The 18,049-nt window shown below is 40.8% G+C and overlaps 1 protein-coding gene across 1 annotated transcript in view; it reads right to left on the bottom strand.

Annotated features, from left to right (window-relative positions):
- smg1 (SMG1 nonsense mediated mRNA decay associated PI3K related kinase) overlaps positions 1-18,049 on the bottom strand; it is a 148,048-nt gene that overhangs the window by 86,876 nt on the left and 43,123 nt on the right. Inside the window, exons 20-26 of the mRNA XM_072915712.1 lie at positions 14,491-14,717; positions 12,244-12,443; positions 6,972-7,133; positions 6,734-6,888; positions 1,758-1,891; positions 1,311-1,622; positions 1,066-1,207 (exon numbers count right to left, since the gene is read on the bottom strand). Of these exons, the coding sequence (XP_072771813.1) occupies positions 1,066-1,207; positions 1,311-1,622; positions 1,758-1,891; positions 6,734-6,888; positions 6,972-7,133; positions 12,244-12,443; positions 14,491-14,717 (1,332 nt within the window). The remainder of the gene's footprint in view (positions 1-1,065; positions 1,208-1,310; positions 1,623-1,757; positions 1,892-6,733; positions 6,889-6,971; positions 7,134-12,243; positions 12,444-14,490; positions 14,718-18,049) is intronic.

An 18,049-nucleotide genomic window follows, 5' to 3' on the forward strand; every position in this document is an offset into this window, starting at 1 on the left:
ACAGCAAACGTTACCCAGCTTGCAAATATTGTAATAAATCCATTAGAAGAAGACAGCCTGCCGTTTCTTTTAACTTGGACACACACATCTATACCTTTGGCCATTCTGAGCCAGTCATTTCCAGAAGTTATTTCATCCTGTGAGAAACCTTCATTTTACTAATGGTTTCCAATGTTGCAAAAATGTGGAGAACAAAAATTAAAATACAACATTTGTGTCAACGAAGATTTGCATCAGCCTTTGATAGTAAACTGATATAGAGACTTGCATCATGTGTTGCCTTCATTATAACACTTATGTAAGGCTTTTAATTTTTGACAGATTTTGTTTTTGGTCCAATATGGCTCTTTCAACCTTTTGGGTTTTGACCCCTGGTCTAGTGGGACGCGCGAAAATTAAGTCGGAGAAAATGCAGTCCTTTATAAATTGTTTAATGTTTCTCTGCGGCCTGGTAGCAAATGCGTCACGGACCACTAATGGTCCCCGGACCGGTGGTTGGGGAGCACTGTCCTAGTGGACAGAGAAGGCCAACCGCACTCAAGAGTACAAGTTGCAGTGTTGTGTGATGGCTCCACAGCTTGTGATGAACCTCAAAGAAGCATGGTAAACACAGTCGACCATCTGAAGACAGGAACGAGTAGCATTCATCTAAAAAAGATCACCATAATCTAGCACTGATAAAAATGTGGCAGAGACAAGGCGCTTTTTTACACCAAAAGGAAAACATCTCTTATTACGGAAGAAAAACCCCCAATTTAAGTTTCAGTTTCTTCACCAGTTGATCAATAAAAAGGTTTACAAGTGAGAAAGTCATCAATTTAAACACCCAGGTATTTATATTCATGCACCACTTCTATGACATTCCCTTCAAGAGTGGACACTACTTAGCACTCAAGGTGCTGCTGTGTGCTAAAAATCATTGTGTTTGGCCCTCGGCCCATTGGCAAATTTTCACTTTGGTCCCTGGAGGCAAAAAGTTTGGGCATCCCTGCTTTAAACATTAAAGACCTGAACTTTTAAACTATGACAGATAACAAGCCGTTATATCTTTTATGAATGACTCACTCTTGATTGGCTGTGATCCTCTGTTCTGGTTGCTGGCTGGCCTTCGCCAAGGCACATACAGCAGTACGTAGGAGCTGCACCTCAATGGCTCTCTGCAGCTCTGTAGGATCTGGACTCATAGACGGCAGAAGCCTTTTCAGATCTAAAACAAACAAAATATCTCAACAAACCACCTATTTGGCAATGACAGCTTGGACATTTCAAGTGAAATGCCAGGATTAAGGTTTGAGTAACAATTGCCTTACCTAACTTGTCCTTGCTACTGGACAGTGAGCTAAAGTCCTCTCCGGGTAGAAGCTCCAGCTGAGCGCCGCACTCAATGAAATCTCCGTCCTCAAAGCGACTTAGAGCCTGAATGTAGTTGAAATCTGTCCTTAGATTGATGTTGACTGGATTGGTGGAGTTCTGCTTGAGGCTGTTAACTGTAGTCTGCCATTCCTTGACAGATGGCCAATCGGAAAGTGCCACATAGCACTGGCACGCTTTGTTGGCCATGAGGTTGACCACCTCAGGAGAGCACTCGCCTGCCTTCAGCAGCACAGTCTTCCTGCTGTCACCTTTGCAAAGAAAACCAAGAAAACTCACTAAGTAAGAGTCCAATGAGCAAGAGCTGGCATTCTAAAACTTAATTTAGAGCAATCTGCCTGTGCCAAACAAAGATACCAGATGATTAACTCATATTTGCTGATTACCATTGCTTGTGTGTTTGGGGCTGCTGGTACTGTTGGAGAGTTTGAGTATGTAACAGTCAGAGCTTTTGATGCTGCAGTCCATCCCTGAAACTGCAGACAGCTGATCTTGGTAGTCCAAAGCTGCTTTCTCAAACCTACACACAAACATGCACAAACACTTGCTATATCACCCCTCTGATTTTGGCACTATTCCACTTTATAGCACATAGTATTGGTTTGTTTCTCACATTCACATCAAATAAATGTAAAAAATATTTGATCAGCCATTTTAATGCCGTGTGACAGGCACAATTAAAGTATTTAAATAAACATTTACAAAATCGTTTGCACCTGTATATATCTGCGGCTTAAAGTCTGAAGATATAAAAAAAAATGTTCTTCTAACGTACGGAAATACCGAATATGTATAAAAAGTGCTATACGAATAAAGCTCGATTTGATTGGACAAGAGTGCGTACAGGCGCAGTCAAGGCGTTGAGGGGATCTGGTTTGGTGGCTGCAGGATTAGGTCTCTGCTTTTTGCAGATGATGTGGTCCTGATGGCTTCATCTGGCCAGGATCTTCAGCTCTCACTGGATCGGTTCGCAGCAGAGTGTGAAGCAACTGGGATGAGAATCAGCACCTCCAAGTCCGAGTCCATGGTTCTCGCCCGGAAAAGGGTGGAGTGCCATCTCCGGGTTGGGAAGGAGATCTTGCCCCAAGTGGAGGAGTTCAAGTACCTCGGAGTCTTGTTCACAAGTGAGGGAAGAGTGGATCGTGAGATCGACAGGCGGATCGGTGCGGCGTCTTCAGTAATGCGGACGCTGTATCGATCCGTTGTCGTGAAGATGGAGCTGAGCCGGAAGGCAAAGCTCTCAATTTACCGGTCGATCTACGTTCCCATCCTCACCTATGGTCATGAGCTTTGGGTTATGACCGACAGGACAAGATTACGGGTACAAGCGGCCGAAATGAGTTTCCTCCGCCGGGTGGCGGGGCTCTCCCTTAGAGATAGGGTGAGAAGCTCTGTCATCCGGGGGGAGCTCAAAGTAAAGCCGCTGCTCCTCCACATGGAGAGGAGCCAGATGAGGTGGTTCGGGCATCTGGTCAGGATGCCACCCGAACGCCTCCCTGGGAGGCGTTTAGGGCACGTCCGACCGGTAGGAGGCCACGGGGAAGACCCAGGACACGTTGGGAAGACTATGTCTCCCGGCTGGCCTGGGAACGCCTTGGGGTCCCACAGGAAGAGCTGGACGAAGTGGCTGGGGAGAGGGAAGTCTGGGCTTCCCTGCTTAGGCTGCTGCCCAGCGACCCGACCTCGGATAAGCGGAAGAAGATGGATGGATGGGATGAAGAGTGCGTACAGGTGTGTGCTGCATGCTTTTATGAATCTAAATATGTGTACGTAAATTCTGAGGTTTGTGCTTGATTCCACGTTTTATAAATGAGGCCCCAGGACTTGATGGGCTGGTCGGCACACGGTAGATGGTTGTCTACTTGGGATGTCGCGGTTTGAAAATGTCTTATCACGATTATTGTGACCAAAATTATCATGGTTGTTATCGCGGAAATTTTAAATGTGCTCAAAATTAGAAAAACTACTTATACTGAAATCTTTCAACAAAGTTTCATTTAAAAAAACACAACACATTCAAAATGTATTTACCTCAAGTAGAAAATTGCATTTGAAAGCAGCACAAGCATTATAAACAAAGTAATATGGCAGAAACAAAATAATAACAAATAAATTAAAAATAAATATGAAAATTGAGCAAGATGGCACCAGATGGCCATAACTGCACTTTTTGTCCATATACTAATAGTGTTCATGTATGAGATCTAGTCTTACATATAGGGCTGCAGGATTATGGCCAAAATAATAAGATTATTTGTATCAATATTGAAATCAAGAGAGCTCAGGGTAGGGGGGGGGGGGGTGTCTGTGTTTACTAACAAGACATCATGGCGGAGCCGAAGTCGAGTTCCTTAACATGGAGATATTCTCACTACTTTTCTTTTGTCGAGCACAAAGAAAATAACATTTTAGTTAAATGTAAGTTGTGTCTTGGATCAAAGATCCTATCTACTGCCCAAAACAGCAATTAAAATCTGCTGAAACAGCTACAAAAGCAACATGCTTGGACAAAGCTAGTAAAGAGAGACACAGACTCCGATGCCACTTCACCTCCACCACCACCTCCACTTAAGGATTTTAACGGAGGGACTGCTAGCCGTCAAACAGCAAATGGCACGGAAAACATTTTCCAAGTACCTGGACAGTGAGGACATAAAAATGGAAAGCGAGCTAAAGAAAAAACTCCAAACTCTGCCTCTGCTCATCATTCAGCACTGAAGGTACACACTCTGTCAATTCTCTTATATACTGTTGTTCTTTCATTCTAGACTTCTAGTGTTTGATTATCACATCACTCTAAATGTATAGACTATAAAGTTCACAAACATAAAGAGATATCCTAGTGGGCCAGGCCAATCTTTCCTTATCTCTAAACTAAAACTGGGGAAATGCATTGAGTGTTCTGGGCTTCAGTACAGTGTTAATCTCCTGAAGACATGATTTTATTCCTTGAGAGAGAAAAAATGCCTGGTTAGGCTTTGTGTATGTCATGTGTGCCTTCCTTGGGTGAAGCCAGGTTTACAGCTATGTTGTTATTATAATGTTTGTTACATAGGTATGTTATGTTGCAGCTTTTTAAAATAGTTTTGTTAATTTGTTCTGGCCTGAAAAAAATTGGCCCTTTGAAACATATCTTTGTCTTTGTGTGTTGTATGTAGAGCACATTGCTTAGCAGAGTTCAGTGATGCAAATGCATGTCAAGTTGATCAACAGATTGTATTGTTCTCCAGTGCAATAACAGTACTGAAATGAAGGCTAATAGGGCATTAATGGGAGCCTTAAAAAAAAAAAGAAGAAAAAAAGAAGTAACTAAATAGTTACTTTTCACAGTAACGCATTACTTTTTTGTGTAAGTAACTGAGTTACTTTTGAAATAAAGTAACTAGTAACTGTAACTAGTTACTGGTTTTCAGTAACTAACCCAACACTGCTGACAACAGAGCCTGCATTCAATTCAATTTGACGAGATAACAATAACATTTTAGCTAATATTGATGTTATTGGAACACTGACAAAGTAAACAAACTAAAGACTTTATAAACAAGTTGTGGCAACATTCCCGACAAATCGCCTGCTGCATGGTAACTCAGTCCCAGCAGCTGACGGAAGGAGGCGATGTTGCACTATAAAAATGAAACTGCAACATTCATTTTTTTTCTCCTCCAAGGTGTTTTTAGTGTGGGACCAATGCATCTGTCTCCAATGATGTACACACCTGTCGTGAAATGAAGTGCAATGAAGCTATCGGCTCCGTTTACTAAGAAGGGAACATCTCCAGAGCAAAGTTCTCAAGCAAGTTCCGCGTAGTTTCTGCTATTTTTTTCTCAAGCATAATGGCGCATTTTATTATTATACCGTTTATTGTTACATCCCTATTGTCAACATAAACAAGTTCCAATGTTGTAAAAAAAAGTAGGGATGTCCCGATCCGACATTGATATCGGAAATCAGTCCGATATTAGACAAAAAAGTGAATATCGGATTTTATTGGACTGAATCTAAAAACTCCGATATAAGCGCTCCGATATAAGCTGTCCATTTACCGCTGCAGCACGTCTATAATAGGTGACTCTGGTTCGATCACACTCCAACACAGTAGGTGGCGGCAATGCCCCTTAATTAAGGTTGGTGCCGGCCGCGGAAGAAGAGCGTCTATGATCCAGCATGCACAGCCCACGTGATCACAACAACGACAACGCGTGTGCTTGCAGCAAAGTGTAGTAATGTCGGCTGTGTGGAAGTATTTTAACCTAAACTCGGACAAAGACGTTGCCGCTAAATGCAACATTTGTCAGGCGCAAGTGTCCCATGGAGGGACAGAACCGGGAAGGTTCAATACAAGCAACGTCATCGCACATTTGAAAAAACACCACAAAAAAGAACATGAGGATTTTTGTGAGAGCAGCAAGGCGAAGCAACAAACCTCTGGCTCGCTTCAGCAACCCACGCTGGCCGAAAGCTTTGCAAGAGGTGACAAACTACCACGGGACAGCAAAAAGGTAATGGCCATAACAGAAAAGATAGCCCAGTTTATTGTGCTTGATGACCAGCCCCTGTCGGTAGTGAGTAATGTCGGGTTTAAACGCTTAATGGAGCACCTCGAACATCGCTACATTATTCCTAGCCGCCACTACATTGTAGACAAAACTATACCCCAGATGCACGAAGAGGTTAAAAAGTAACTGAAGTGAACTTGAATTGTTTGCACTTTAAAACGTTTTTTTTTTTTTTTTAAATTGGATTTATTTAGGTTATTTTTCAGGGTCTTCTAATTTATTTTTAATTTATTCTATTCAATTGTATAATTATGTTGGTATTAGTGGTTATTTTGCACTTTAAATATAACATTTTGTTTTTATTGGATTTGTTGAGGTAATACTCTTGTGTTGAAAGTTAAAATTTATGTAACCAATTGGTTAATAATAAATGGGTCAGTTTTTCCTATACCTACTCTTGCTGACTATTGTTTTCTGTTTTAACACTACAACATCAGTAACAGTAACATCACTTTGTCAAGCCTTTTCTAACATTCCACACAACAAAATAAGGAATAAATATATGTATGATTCCTGCTTATATCATATCGGTATCGGCCAATACTCAAGGCTACAATATCGGTATCGTATCGGAAGTGAAAAAGTTGTATCGGGACATCCCTAAAAAAAACAAAAAAGGAGCTTTTAAAAAAAAAAGTATTAGTGCACTCAATTATTGCAAGCACATTATCTTATAAAAGTTTCTCCACACAATAATATGCATCAATACGTTTTTCAACACACACATTTCATCTAAAATGTGTTAGTTTTGAAGAATTTCACAACACTAGAAAAAATAAACATATTTTGTGTTGTTTATTGCTTACCGTCCCTCTGCTTGCAAGGCAACTGAAGACAACCAGCTAAGACTCTTGCCAGTGTTGGAAAGGCTCCAGACAGCGAGTCCTTGGATGGCATCAGGACAACGCAGCTCACAGAGAGCTTCTGCCAATAATGTCAGGGGGACCTCTAATTCTGGACCCTGAAGCAAAAAACTAACCACGGTAACTACAAATCCATCTATTGTTTATCTGAAATCCTCTTTGACTGTGAACGCATACTGACCTGGGTGCTGCTGTTCTTAATCTCAGCAAGAAGATCAAAGCCGTGACGAATGGTCACTGCCGGCTGGCCAGACAGAAGACCAACTCTCATCAGAGCCAGACGGATCCTTGTCAGCCAGTCTTGGCATGTCTGACGGTTGGTGTAGAAGAATGTCCTGATGCCCTGTTTAAATTGGAACAAATCAGTCATACATAAGGGATTTGTACTGAAACTCCGTACCAATACCACAAAAACCAGACGAAAAAAGTAAGTAGATATTGCGCCTCATTTCGGTACTAAAGAGTCTGAAATGAGGCATAGTTACTGCCAAGTGGCAACATGTTATGCTAACTAAAACGATTAAGCCGAAACACAGGAAAGTGTGGTTGTACTTCACCTCAAAAGATGCAGACCACCTGCAACAAGTGCTTGAAGTTGATATTGTACAAATGTCTTGGAAGCACTTTTAATACACGACTCGCATGTAGGATTAACTAGTTAACATACCGGTAGTTGTAACACTAGTCTAACATCACCACAATTGTGTACAAATGATCAATTTCTATTTGGAATACAGTATATGCTATTACATTTCCTGTGTTCTGTAATGCTGCTGTTTTTTTTCCATTACTATTTTGCTGTAATAGTTATGACAATTGTAATTGTATTGTATTTAATTATAAATATATTCATGCAAGTGAGCACACTTTAAGAAAAAAGAGGAAAACTGCCAAAAAAGAGGAACATTTCTATCGGCACGAAGCCCCGAAAGACAATTTTGAAAATCAAGACTACAGTTCCTGCAATTTGGTGCATTTTTACACTATATTTTACCTTTACCCGCCTCAGGAAAAGCCCTATCCCTGCAGCTATAGCCGCCCTTAACAGCAGGCCCGGCCGACCTGTCTGACAAGCCTGTAAATGTGTTGGTCATGTATGATGTCTTTTTGTTATTTTTGTTTCGTGATGTGCAATGTCTATTGTTTAAATGTACGGCAGTGAAAATGTATTTCTCCAACGGGGACCAATAAATCTAAATCTTTAGATTTATTCTCATTGGTTGGATTTTTGACAATTAAAATGTCCAATTTAATATAGCACGGAATTTTTTTTTAACTTTTTTTGTAATTTACAAACATTATCATCATTGAAAATGTGATGTAACATTCTATAACATGCATGCTAAAAAATCAGAAAACGTTTTTACAGTCACACCCCCTCGGGAAATATACTTCTGGTGTTTTGACCTCTGTTTACATAGTCATGTCAAAAATATATTTTCTCGCTGGCTACTAATAAATGCTCTAGAACGGGGGTCGGCAACCAAAGTGGCTCCCTGGAGCTTTTACAGAAATGTATGAAAATATATATATGATATAAAATATATATGATGTATGATAATATATTTTCATTTTAATATCGTTTCTGTAGGAGGACGAACATGACAAACCTTAATTGTTAAAAATCCCACTGATTATATTAAAAATGCTTCACTGATGAGAGTATTTGGCAAGCGCCGTTTTGTCCAACTAATTTTGGCGGTACTTGAACTCCCCATAGTTTGTTTACATGTGCAATTTCTCCGACGCTACCCCAGTAAGACGTGTTTTATGCCACAACTTTTTTTTCTTATTTTGTCCACCAAACATGTTACGCTGTGCATGACTGCACAAAGGTGAGCTTTGTTGTTGTGATTGGATTGCGTGGAGTGCTAATCAGGCATATTTAGTCAGTGCATGACTGCAAGCTTATCAATGCTAACATTCTATTTAGGCTAGCTGTATGTACATATTGCATCATTATGCCTCGTTTGTAGGTATATTTGAGCTCATTTAATTTCCTTTACTTAAGTCCTCTTTGTATTTAATGTATATGTTTCTTGACCAACGTTCCCTCTAAGGTGCGTGCCTGCGCAAATGCGCACTGCTCACGCGTCCTCTGCGCACAGCAAATTAATGCCGCGCAGAAAATCAAAAATCCCATTTGAACTTTAAACAAAATAAACACATTACAGTTTATTATGTATGATTTTGCAATAACTCTGTGAGTCACAGGTGACAACAAGAGTGGCCCCAATGAATAAAACAATCTTTGTCAACACAGTTCAATTATCGTTTGTCGAGACACTTTACAGACAGGAATTCCATCAATAACTTTATTGAGCAAAACTGTTTGTAACCACACCAAAAACATGAGTAAAAAAAAAAGTATCTATAAAAACTGGTCATTTTCTGCCATACAAACCAGGCTTAAACCAACGTTATCATCCGTCGTTTCAACAGAAGCCGCTCGCTCTGTCTCACCTGCACCAACACACGCACTCATGGCACTTAGCCAGTGTTGCGTTTATGGCCACACAAAAAGTCGGACAACCCCAACGCCACACAATGTGTAAATGCCAGGTTGTAACACTCTGACTCCTAAATCAGATGTGTGCTTATTTTACTGCCATTTATTAAGAATGTTAATCTAAGGATATTATTCATGAAATATTGTCACTAGATTTCATAAATGCTAATAAAAAGATGTATTTTACAGACAGAAAGTTACAGGAACTAAATGTAATCTCTGAAAGGGGTAACATTTCTTTTAAAGGCAGGACCCGCAGCCAGACATATAATACTAGCACATAGGTCATGAAAAACATGTTTTTTGTCATTGTAAGAGGGCAAAATCACTTATATCAGAAAATTATTTTAATAAAACATTTAAATTGTTATGATGTCAGGTTTGGGACAGGTGTGACACTGGTGTGGCCACAGTGTGCACGTCTGATGTTGCTCACATGTGCTCCACTGAATGCTCAGGGAGTTTGTGCGTTTGCTCACACACATGAAAAATTAGAGGGAACATTGCTCATGACATTATCTGTATGTAATATTGCTGCATTATAGACCACAGCAAACATTACCCAGTTTGCAAAGATTGTAATAAATCCATTAAAAGAAGACAGCCGGCCGTTTCCTTTAACTTGGACACACACATCTATACTTTTGGCCATTCTAAGTCAATCATTTCCAAGAGTTGTCTCACCCTCTAAGAAAGCTTTTGTTTTACTAATGCTTTTCAATGTTGTAAAAATGTGTAGAATAAATATTACATTTCAACGTTTGTCAATATTTGAGTCAGCCTGCGACACAGTCATTTTGATAGTAGGCTAATACATCTAATATAGACATTACGCCATGTGTTGCCTTTATTATAACACTTGTATAAAGCTTTTAATATTTTGCGGCTCCAGACATATTTTTTTAAAATTTGCGGTCCAATTTGGCTCTTTCAATATATTGGGTTGCCGACCCCTGCTCGAGAACTACAGCTGGTTCTGAACTAACAGTGTTGGGATAATAATCATCCAACCTTATTGCTTGGAGAGCGAACGCAGGAGACAACAATTAAGCTAGCTAAATTATGCTAACTAGCGAGCTTGTTTCAGCGCCCTGTCGTCGCCCTGTCCTGCAAGTACCTGGGGCTGAGGCGAGCATTCAACAAATTTTGTTTCGATTTTTTGGATATTGTAGTAAGTATACATAATTCACCCACAGAACTTATTTTTTCGAGTTTCGGTCAGACGAGTTTTCATAAAAGGCCTACTGAAACCCACTACTACCGACCACGCAGTCTGATAGTTTATATATCAATGATGAAATCTTAACATTGCAACACATGCCAATACGGCCGGGTTAGCTTACTAAAGTGCAATTTTAAATTTTGCGCAAAATATCCTGCTGAAAACGTCTCGGTATGATGACGCCTGCGCGTGACGTCACGGATTGTAGAGGACATTTTGGGACAGCATGGTGGCCAGCTATTCAGTCGTCTGTTTTCATCGCAAAATTCCACAGTATTCTGGACATCTGTGTTGGTGAATCTTTTGCAATTTGTTCAATGAACAATGGAGACAGCAAAGAAGAAAGCTGTAGGTGGGAAGCGGTGTATTGCGGCAGGTGTTGTGCCGGATAACGCACCCCCGCCGTAGAATGCACCCCCTGACTGTTGTGCAGGATAACAGTTCCCGAAAGATGACAGTCAAGCTTTACCATTGGCCTGTGGAGAACTGGGACAACAGAGACTCTTACCAGGAGGACTTTGAGTTGGATACGCAGACACGGTACCGTAAGTACGCATGCAGCTGCGGCTTCCAAACATTTGATCGCTTGCCCGTACGTGCGTGCTGCTATGTCACGTACGTAACTTTGGGGACTTTGGGGAAATATATGTGCTGTATGAACTTTGGGGAGGTGAACGGTACTTTGTGGGATTGAGTGTGTTGTGCAGGTGTTTGAGTTGTATTGGCGGGTTATATGGACGAGAGGGGGGAGATGTTTGTTATGCGGGATTAATTTGTGGCATATTAAATATAAGCCTGGTTGTGTTGTGGCTAATAGAGTATATATATGTCTTGTGTTTATTTACTGTTTTAGTCATTCCCAGCTGAAAATCAGGTCCCACCCGCCTCTCACAGCATCTTCCCTATCTGAATCGCTCCCACTGCCCTCTAGTCCTTCACTCTCACTTTCCTCATCCACGAATCTTTCATCCTCGCTCAAATTAATGGGGAAATCGTCACTTTCTCGGTCCGAATCGCTCTCGCTGCTGGTGGCCATGATTGTAAACAATGTGCGGATGTGAGGAGCTCCACAACCTGTGACGTCACGCGCATATCGTCTGCTACTTCCGGTACAGGCAAGGCTTTTTTATCAGCGACCAAAAGTTGTGAACTTTATCGTCGATGTTCTCTACTAAATCCTTTCAGCAAAAATATGGCAATATCGCGAAATGATCAAGTATGACACATAGAATGGACATGCTATCCCCGTTTAAATAAGAAAATCGCATTTCAGTAGGCCTTTAACACATTTCCAGTGTTGAGAAGCCACAGGTGTTTAGTTATTGCACAAAATCAGCTCCATCTTTTGACACTCTTCCTTCGACTCCCATCCTTACACGCTACAATATTTAAACTCCAAAGTGATATTTTGACACGGAATTGAATGTTTAAAATGTGGATTGCCGCGTTTCCACAGACATTTCACATGCCTGTACATTATTAAGTGTTAGCCGCTAAATTACCATTTTGTTTAAGGTGAAATTCACGGCTTTCTGTGAAAGGTCAAAGGTATTGTTTTTCTTTCTTTATGTTCCAGTTTGGGCAACTTTTAATCACCAGCACAGTATCAAATAAAGGAAATAATATGTAAACGATACCCAACCCTTGTCATAACGCCAAATACAAAAGACCAGTAATCTCGTCTTGTGACCCCCAACCTGATAAACAACATTTTAAACCTACCTTTGGTGGTGCAGTGAGAGCATTAGCACAGCCTTCATATGCGTTGTACATGAGCTTCTCCAGGTTCTCTAGGTACTGAAGCAGCAGAGCGATACGGAGTTGATTCGAGTGGTTACCATCCCCGTCACTTCCGCCACCAGTCCATGCGCCATCATCCTGCTCTGGGTTCAGGCTGTGGGCAGCCAGACTGCGAATCATACCTGGAATACAAGAATAGGGAGAAACATAAGAGAAGGCTAAACTGTTCTTTGTGACAATAAATTCAGGGTTGTAGAAAAGCATTCTTCAAATTGTTTTTGATACTGTATATGTACGATTAAAAAAAAAAATCTTTGAAAGTTCCTGAATCTCAGGACAAATACTGTATAGAAACTTTAAAGAAGCCTAAAAGCCCCAAAAGGTTTAATTGCATACTAGGCAGTATACCCACGTGTCTTATTACATGATTTCAAGCACAAATGAAATTCACTTGTAAAATACATCCCACACTTGCATTACCACTGCATTTTTTGATGACCCTTGTGGATGGTGGATTTATTGTTGGTCATTTTTTCTAAATTAATCGCCAAATGCAGTTCCTTTATATATACTTCCTCTTAAGTCACACACTTATGCCTAATTCATGTTGTTATTGTGATCACTCTAATCTTAAATATAGATTTTTGGCCTCTCTTCACGACTGCAAACTGCTATTCAGATTGAACTCAATTGTTAACTGTCTTTTTAAAAGGGGAACATTATCACCAGACCTATGTAAGCGTCAATATATACCTTGATGTTGCAGAAAAAAGACCATATATTTTTTTAACTGATTTCCGAACTCTAAATGGGTAAATTTTGGCGAATTAAACGCCTTTGTAATATTCGCTCTCGGAGCGATGACGTCACAACGTGGCGTTACATCGGGAAGCAATCCGCCATTTTCTCAAACATAGAGTCAAATCAGCTCTGTTATTTTTCCGTTTTTTCGACTGTTTTCCGTACCTTGGAGACATCATGCCTCGTCGGTGTGTTGTCGGAGGGTGTAACAACACGAACAGGGACGGATTCAAGTTGCACCAGTGGCCCAAAGATGCGAAAGTGGCAAGAAATTGGACGTTTGTTCCGCACACTTTACCGACGAAAGCTATGCTACGACAGAGATGGCAAGAATGTGTGGATATCCTGCGACACTCAAAGCAGATGCATTTCCAACGATAAAGTCAAAGAAATCTGCCGCCAGACCCCCATTGAATCTGCCGGAGTGTGTGAGCAATTCAGGGACAAAGGACCTCGGTAGCACGGCAAGCAATGGCGGCAGTTTGTTCCCGCAGACGAGCGAGCTAAACCCCCTATCGACCCTAAGTTCCCTGGCCTGCTCATATCAACTCCAAAACTGGACAGATCAGCTTTCAGGAAAAGAGCGCGGATGAGGGTATGTCTACAGAATATATTAATTGATGAAAATTGGGCTGTCTGCACTCTCAAAGTGCATGTTGTTGCCAAATGTATTTCATATGCTGTAAACCTAGTTCATAGTTGTTAGTTTCCTTTAATGCCAAACAAACACACATACCAATCGTTGGTTAGAAGGCGATCGCCGAATTTGTCCTCGCTTTCTCCCGTGTCGCTGGCTGTCGTGTCGTTTTCGTCGGTTTCGCTTGCATGCGGTTCAAACCGATATGGCTCAATAGCTTCAGTTTCTTCTTCAATTTTGTTTTCGCTACCTGCCTCCACACTACAACCATCCGTTTCAATACATTCGTAAGCTTAAGCCGCTGAAATCAGATTCTGAATCTGAGCTAATGTCGCTATAGCTTGCTGTTCTTTCCGCCATGTTTGTTTGTGTTGGCTTCACTATGTGACGTCACAGGAAAATGGACGGGTGGTTAAAATCAGGCACTTTGAAGCTTTTTTTAGGGATATTGCGTGATGGGTAAAATTTTGAAAAAAACTTAATATAATAAGCCACTGGGAACTGATTGTTAATGGTTTTAACCCTTCTGAAATTGTGATAATGTTCCCCTTTAATGACAGGTAATATGAGAGAAAAAAAGCTCTTACTTAATTGCACCAAAAATCTACACGGCACAATACCTATAAATCCATTGTTTCCGTCAAATGAATCTATTAATGGATGTTCACAATGGCTTCCATCCAACATATGCAGTAACTTAAAACATACCTTCTTCCTCTTGCACACCAGGAATAAAGTAATAATGCCAAATTAGCATTCAATCAAATACAAGAAAAGGCTTGTGTCTTTACCTTCAATGGTCTGGAAAGTGTCCTGAGCACGGCCCAGTGGAGTTCTGAGTTTGGACAGTACAGTGAACTGTGCAGCTTCCCACACAGCCCACTGCCACAGCACCACTTCAGTTTTTAACAGAGCCCTTGGCACGACTCCGGGACGCACACCGTCGCCACCGCTTCGGCCATCCCGTTTCTCTAAGCGCTGGCAGCTGTAGTAAAGACGCTCCAGCCATGGATCCTTGCTGCAGACACAAACATGTGATTTTAAGAAAAGACTCATTACAATGGCACAGCTCACAGTCATTTACAAACCCCGTTTCCATATGAGTTGGGAAATTGTGTTGGATGTAAATATAAACGGAATACAATGATTTGCAAATCATTTTCAACCCATATTCAATTGAATGCACTACAAAGACAACATATTTGATGTTCAAACACAAACTTTTTTTTTTTTGCAAAGAATAATTAACTTAGAATTTCATGGCAGCAACACGTGCCAAAGTGGTTGGGAAAGGGCATGTTCACCACTGTATTATATCACCTTTTCTTTTAACAACACTCAGTAAACAATTGGGAACTGAGGAAACTAATTGTTGAAGCTTTGAAAGTGGAATTCTTTCCTATTCTTGTTTTATGTAGAGCTTCAGTCGTTCAACAGTCCGCGGTCTCCGCTGTCGTATTTTACGCTTCATAATGCGCCACACATTTTCGATGGGAGACGGGTCTGGACTGCAGGCGGGCCAGGAAAGTACCCGCACTCTTTTTTTACGAAGCCACGCTGTTGTAACACGTGCTGAATGTGGCTTGGCATTGTCTTGCTGAAATAAGCAGGGGCGTCCATGAAAAGGACGGCGCTTAGATGGCAGCATATGTTGTTCCAAAACCTGTATGTACCTTTCAGCATTAATGGTGCCTTCACAGATGTGTAAGTTACCCATGCCTTGGGCACTAATGCACCCCCATACCATCACAAATGCTGGCTTTTGAACTTTGCCTCGACAACAGTCTGGATGGTTTGCTTCCCCTTTGGTCCGGATGACACAAATTTCGAATATTTCCAAAAACAATTTGAAATGTGGACTCGTCAGACCACAGAACACTTTTCCACTTAGCATGAGTCCATCTTAGATGATCTCGGGCCCAGAGAAGCCTGCGGCGTTTCTGGATGTTGTTGATAAATGGCTTTCGCTTTGCATAGTAGAGTTTTAACTTGCACTTACAGATGTAGCGACGAACTGTATTTAGTGACAGTGGTTTTCTGAAGTGTTCCTGAGCCCATGTGGTGATATCCTTTAGAGATTGATGTCGGTTTTTGATACAATATCGTCTGAGGGATCGAAGGTCACGGTCATTCAATGTTGGTTTCTGGCCATGCCGCTTACGTGGAGTGATTTCTCCAGATTCTCTGAACCTTTTGATGATATTATGGACCGTAGATGTTGAAATCCCTAAATTTCTTGCAATTGCACTTTGAGAAATGTTGTTCTTAAACTGTTTGACTATTTGCTCACGCAGTTGTGGACAAAGGGGTGTACCTCACCCCATACTTTCTTGTGAAAGACTGAGCATTTTTTGGGAAGCTGTTTTTATACCCAATCATGGCACCCACCTGTTCCCAATTAGCCTGCACACCTGTGGGACGTTCCAAATAAGTGTTTGATGAGCATTCCTCAACTTTATCAGTATTTATTGCCACCTTTCCCAACTTCTTTGTCACGTGTTGCTGTCATCAAATTCTAAAGTTAATGATTAATTGCAAAAAAAAAAAAGTTTATCAGTTTGAACATCAAATATGTTGTCTTTGTAGCATATTCAACTGAATATGGGTTGAAAAGGATTTGCAAATCATTGCATTCCGTTTGTATTGACATCTAACAATTTCCCAACTCATATGGAAACGGGGTTTGTACTAGTGAGTTGGTATATTTTGCACACATAATGGATGGATGGATGGATGTTTGTCTATCTGTGCCAGAGATGTACAGTGACAGGCAGACCAATGAAATTATCTTTCACTTGATGGTAGGATGTATATAATTATAGTACCATATTTTCCAGACCATAGGGCGCACCGGATTATAAAGCACACTGCCGATGAGCGGGTCTAGTCAGGTCTATTTTCATACACAAAAGGCGCACCGGATTGTAGGGCGCATTAAAGGGGTCATATTATTTTTTTTTATAAATTGAAAACACTTCCTTGTTGTGTACATAACATGTAATGGTTGTTCTTTGGTCAAAATGTTGCATTGATGATGTTTTACAGATCATCTTCAAGCCGCTTTCTGACAGTCGCTTCAGGATGCGCCGTTTTGTGGGCGGTCTTATATACGTGGCTCACATTCGGCAGCATCTTTTCTCCGTCATCTTTGTTGTACCAGTGTAGAACGGGAGTGGAAGAAGTCTCAAAAGATAGAGCTAACTGTTTTAATGACATTCAGACTTTATTTAAATCAATAACGGAGCAGCAGGTGAATAATGTAAACTCACTACACCGGTATGTTTTAGTGCCTTCATGGCGAGTTTACTGACAGATATAAGTAAGAACTACGGCTGGGCGATATATCGATATACTCGATATATCACGGGTTTGTCTCTGTGCGATATATAGAAAATGACTATATCGTGACATTCGAGTATACGTTCTCACGCAGATGCTTTTAGCTGCAGGCATTACACTACAGGCTCTTCTCACTCTTTCTAGTCTTTCCTTCTCACAGAGACATAAAACAAGCGCACCTTCTTACATACGTCACATACGTATACGCCCTCGCGGAGCAGAGAGGTAGCAGCATGGGTGCTAGTGGTAATACGAGAGAAAGAAGGTGCGAATCTGGTAACAAATGAAGGAAGAATTAATTCCCAAGAAAAATAGTCCATCGTCTGGCGGTGGTTTGGCTTCAAGTGGGAATATGTCGCAACAGACAACCGTAATTTGTCAAGTGTGGGGCAAAAGCGTTGCTACAAAAAGTAGCATTACTGCTAATATGTAGCATCATTTCAAAAGTCACCTGCTAGAGAATGAAGAGTGCTTACTCCGCACGTCAACATCTACCTTTGGTGCCACACCAACAAAATGCAGAAGCAACCATTTCCACATCAACACCGTATGACAAAAATAGTCAACAACAGAAGGAGATAACGTGCGCCGGAACCTACCACATAGCGAAGGACGTACACAATTTGATTTCCTATTATGCAGCACATTTTTATTTGACAGTTATTGAAATATCTTGTGTGACATCATGCACAGAAGTGCACTTTGTTTGTTTTAAACTATTGTAGTGGCATTCTGTACAAAAAGTGCACTTTAATTTAGTGTTGTTTTGATTTGTCATCTTAGTGACATCATGCACAAAAGTGCACTAATAGCTTGTTTTAAAATGTCTCTGACAATCTTCCTCTTTCTGTTTTGAAATGACATGAATGTTTGTGCCACTGCTTAATAACTGTTTAATAAATACACTTTTGGTCAATTGACTTAGTTGTGATTTCCCTCACTGCATGAAAGTTTAAAAGGAGCATATATTAATGCAGTATGAAGAAGAATGTTTTAATGTAGACACATAGA

This window comes from Nerophis lumbriciformis, linkage group LG22, assembly GCF_033978685.3.
Source record: "Nerophis lumbriciformis linkage group LG22, RoL_Nlum_v2.1, whole genome shotgun sequence".
Classification (NCBI taxonomy): Eukaryota; Metazoa; Chordata; class Actinopteri; order Syngnathiformes; family Syngnathidae; genus Nerophis; species Nerophis lumbriciformis.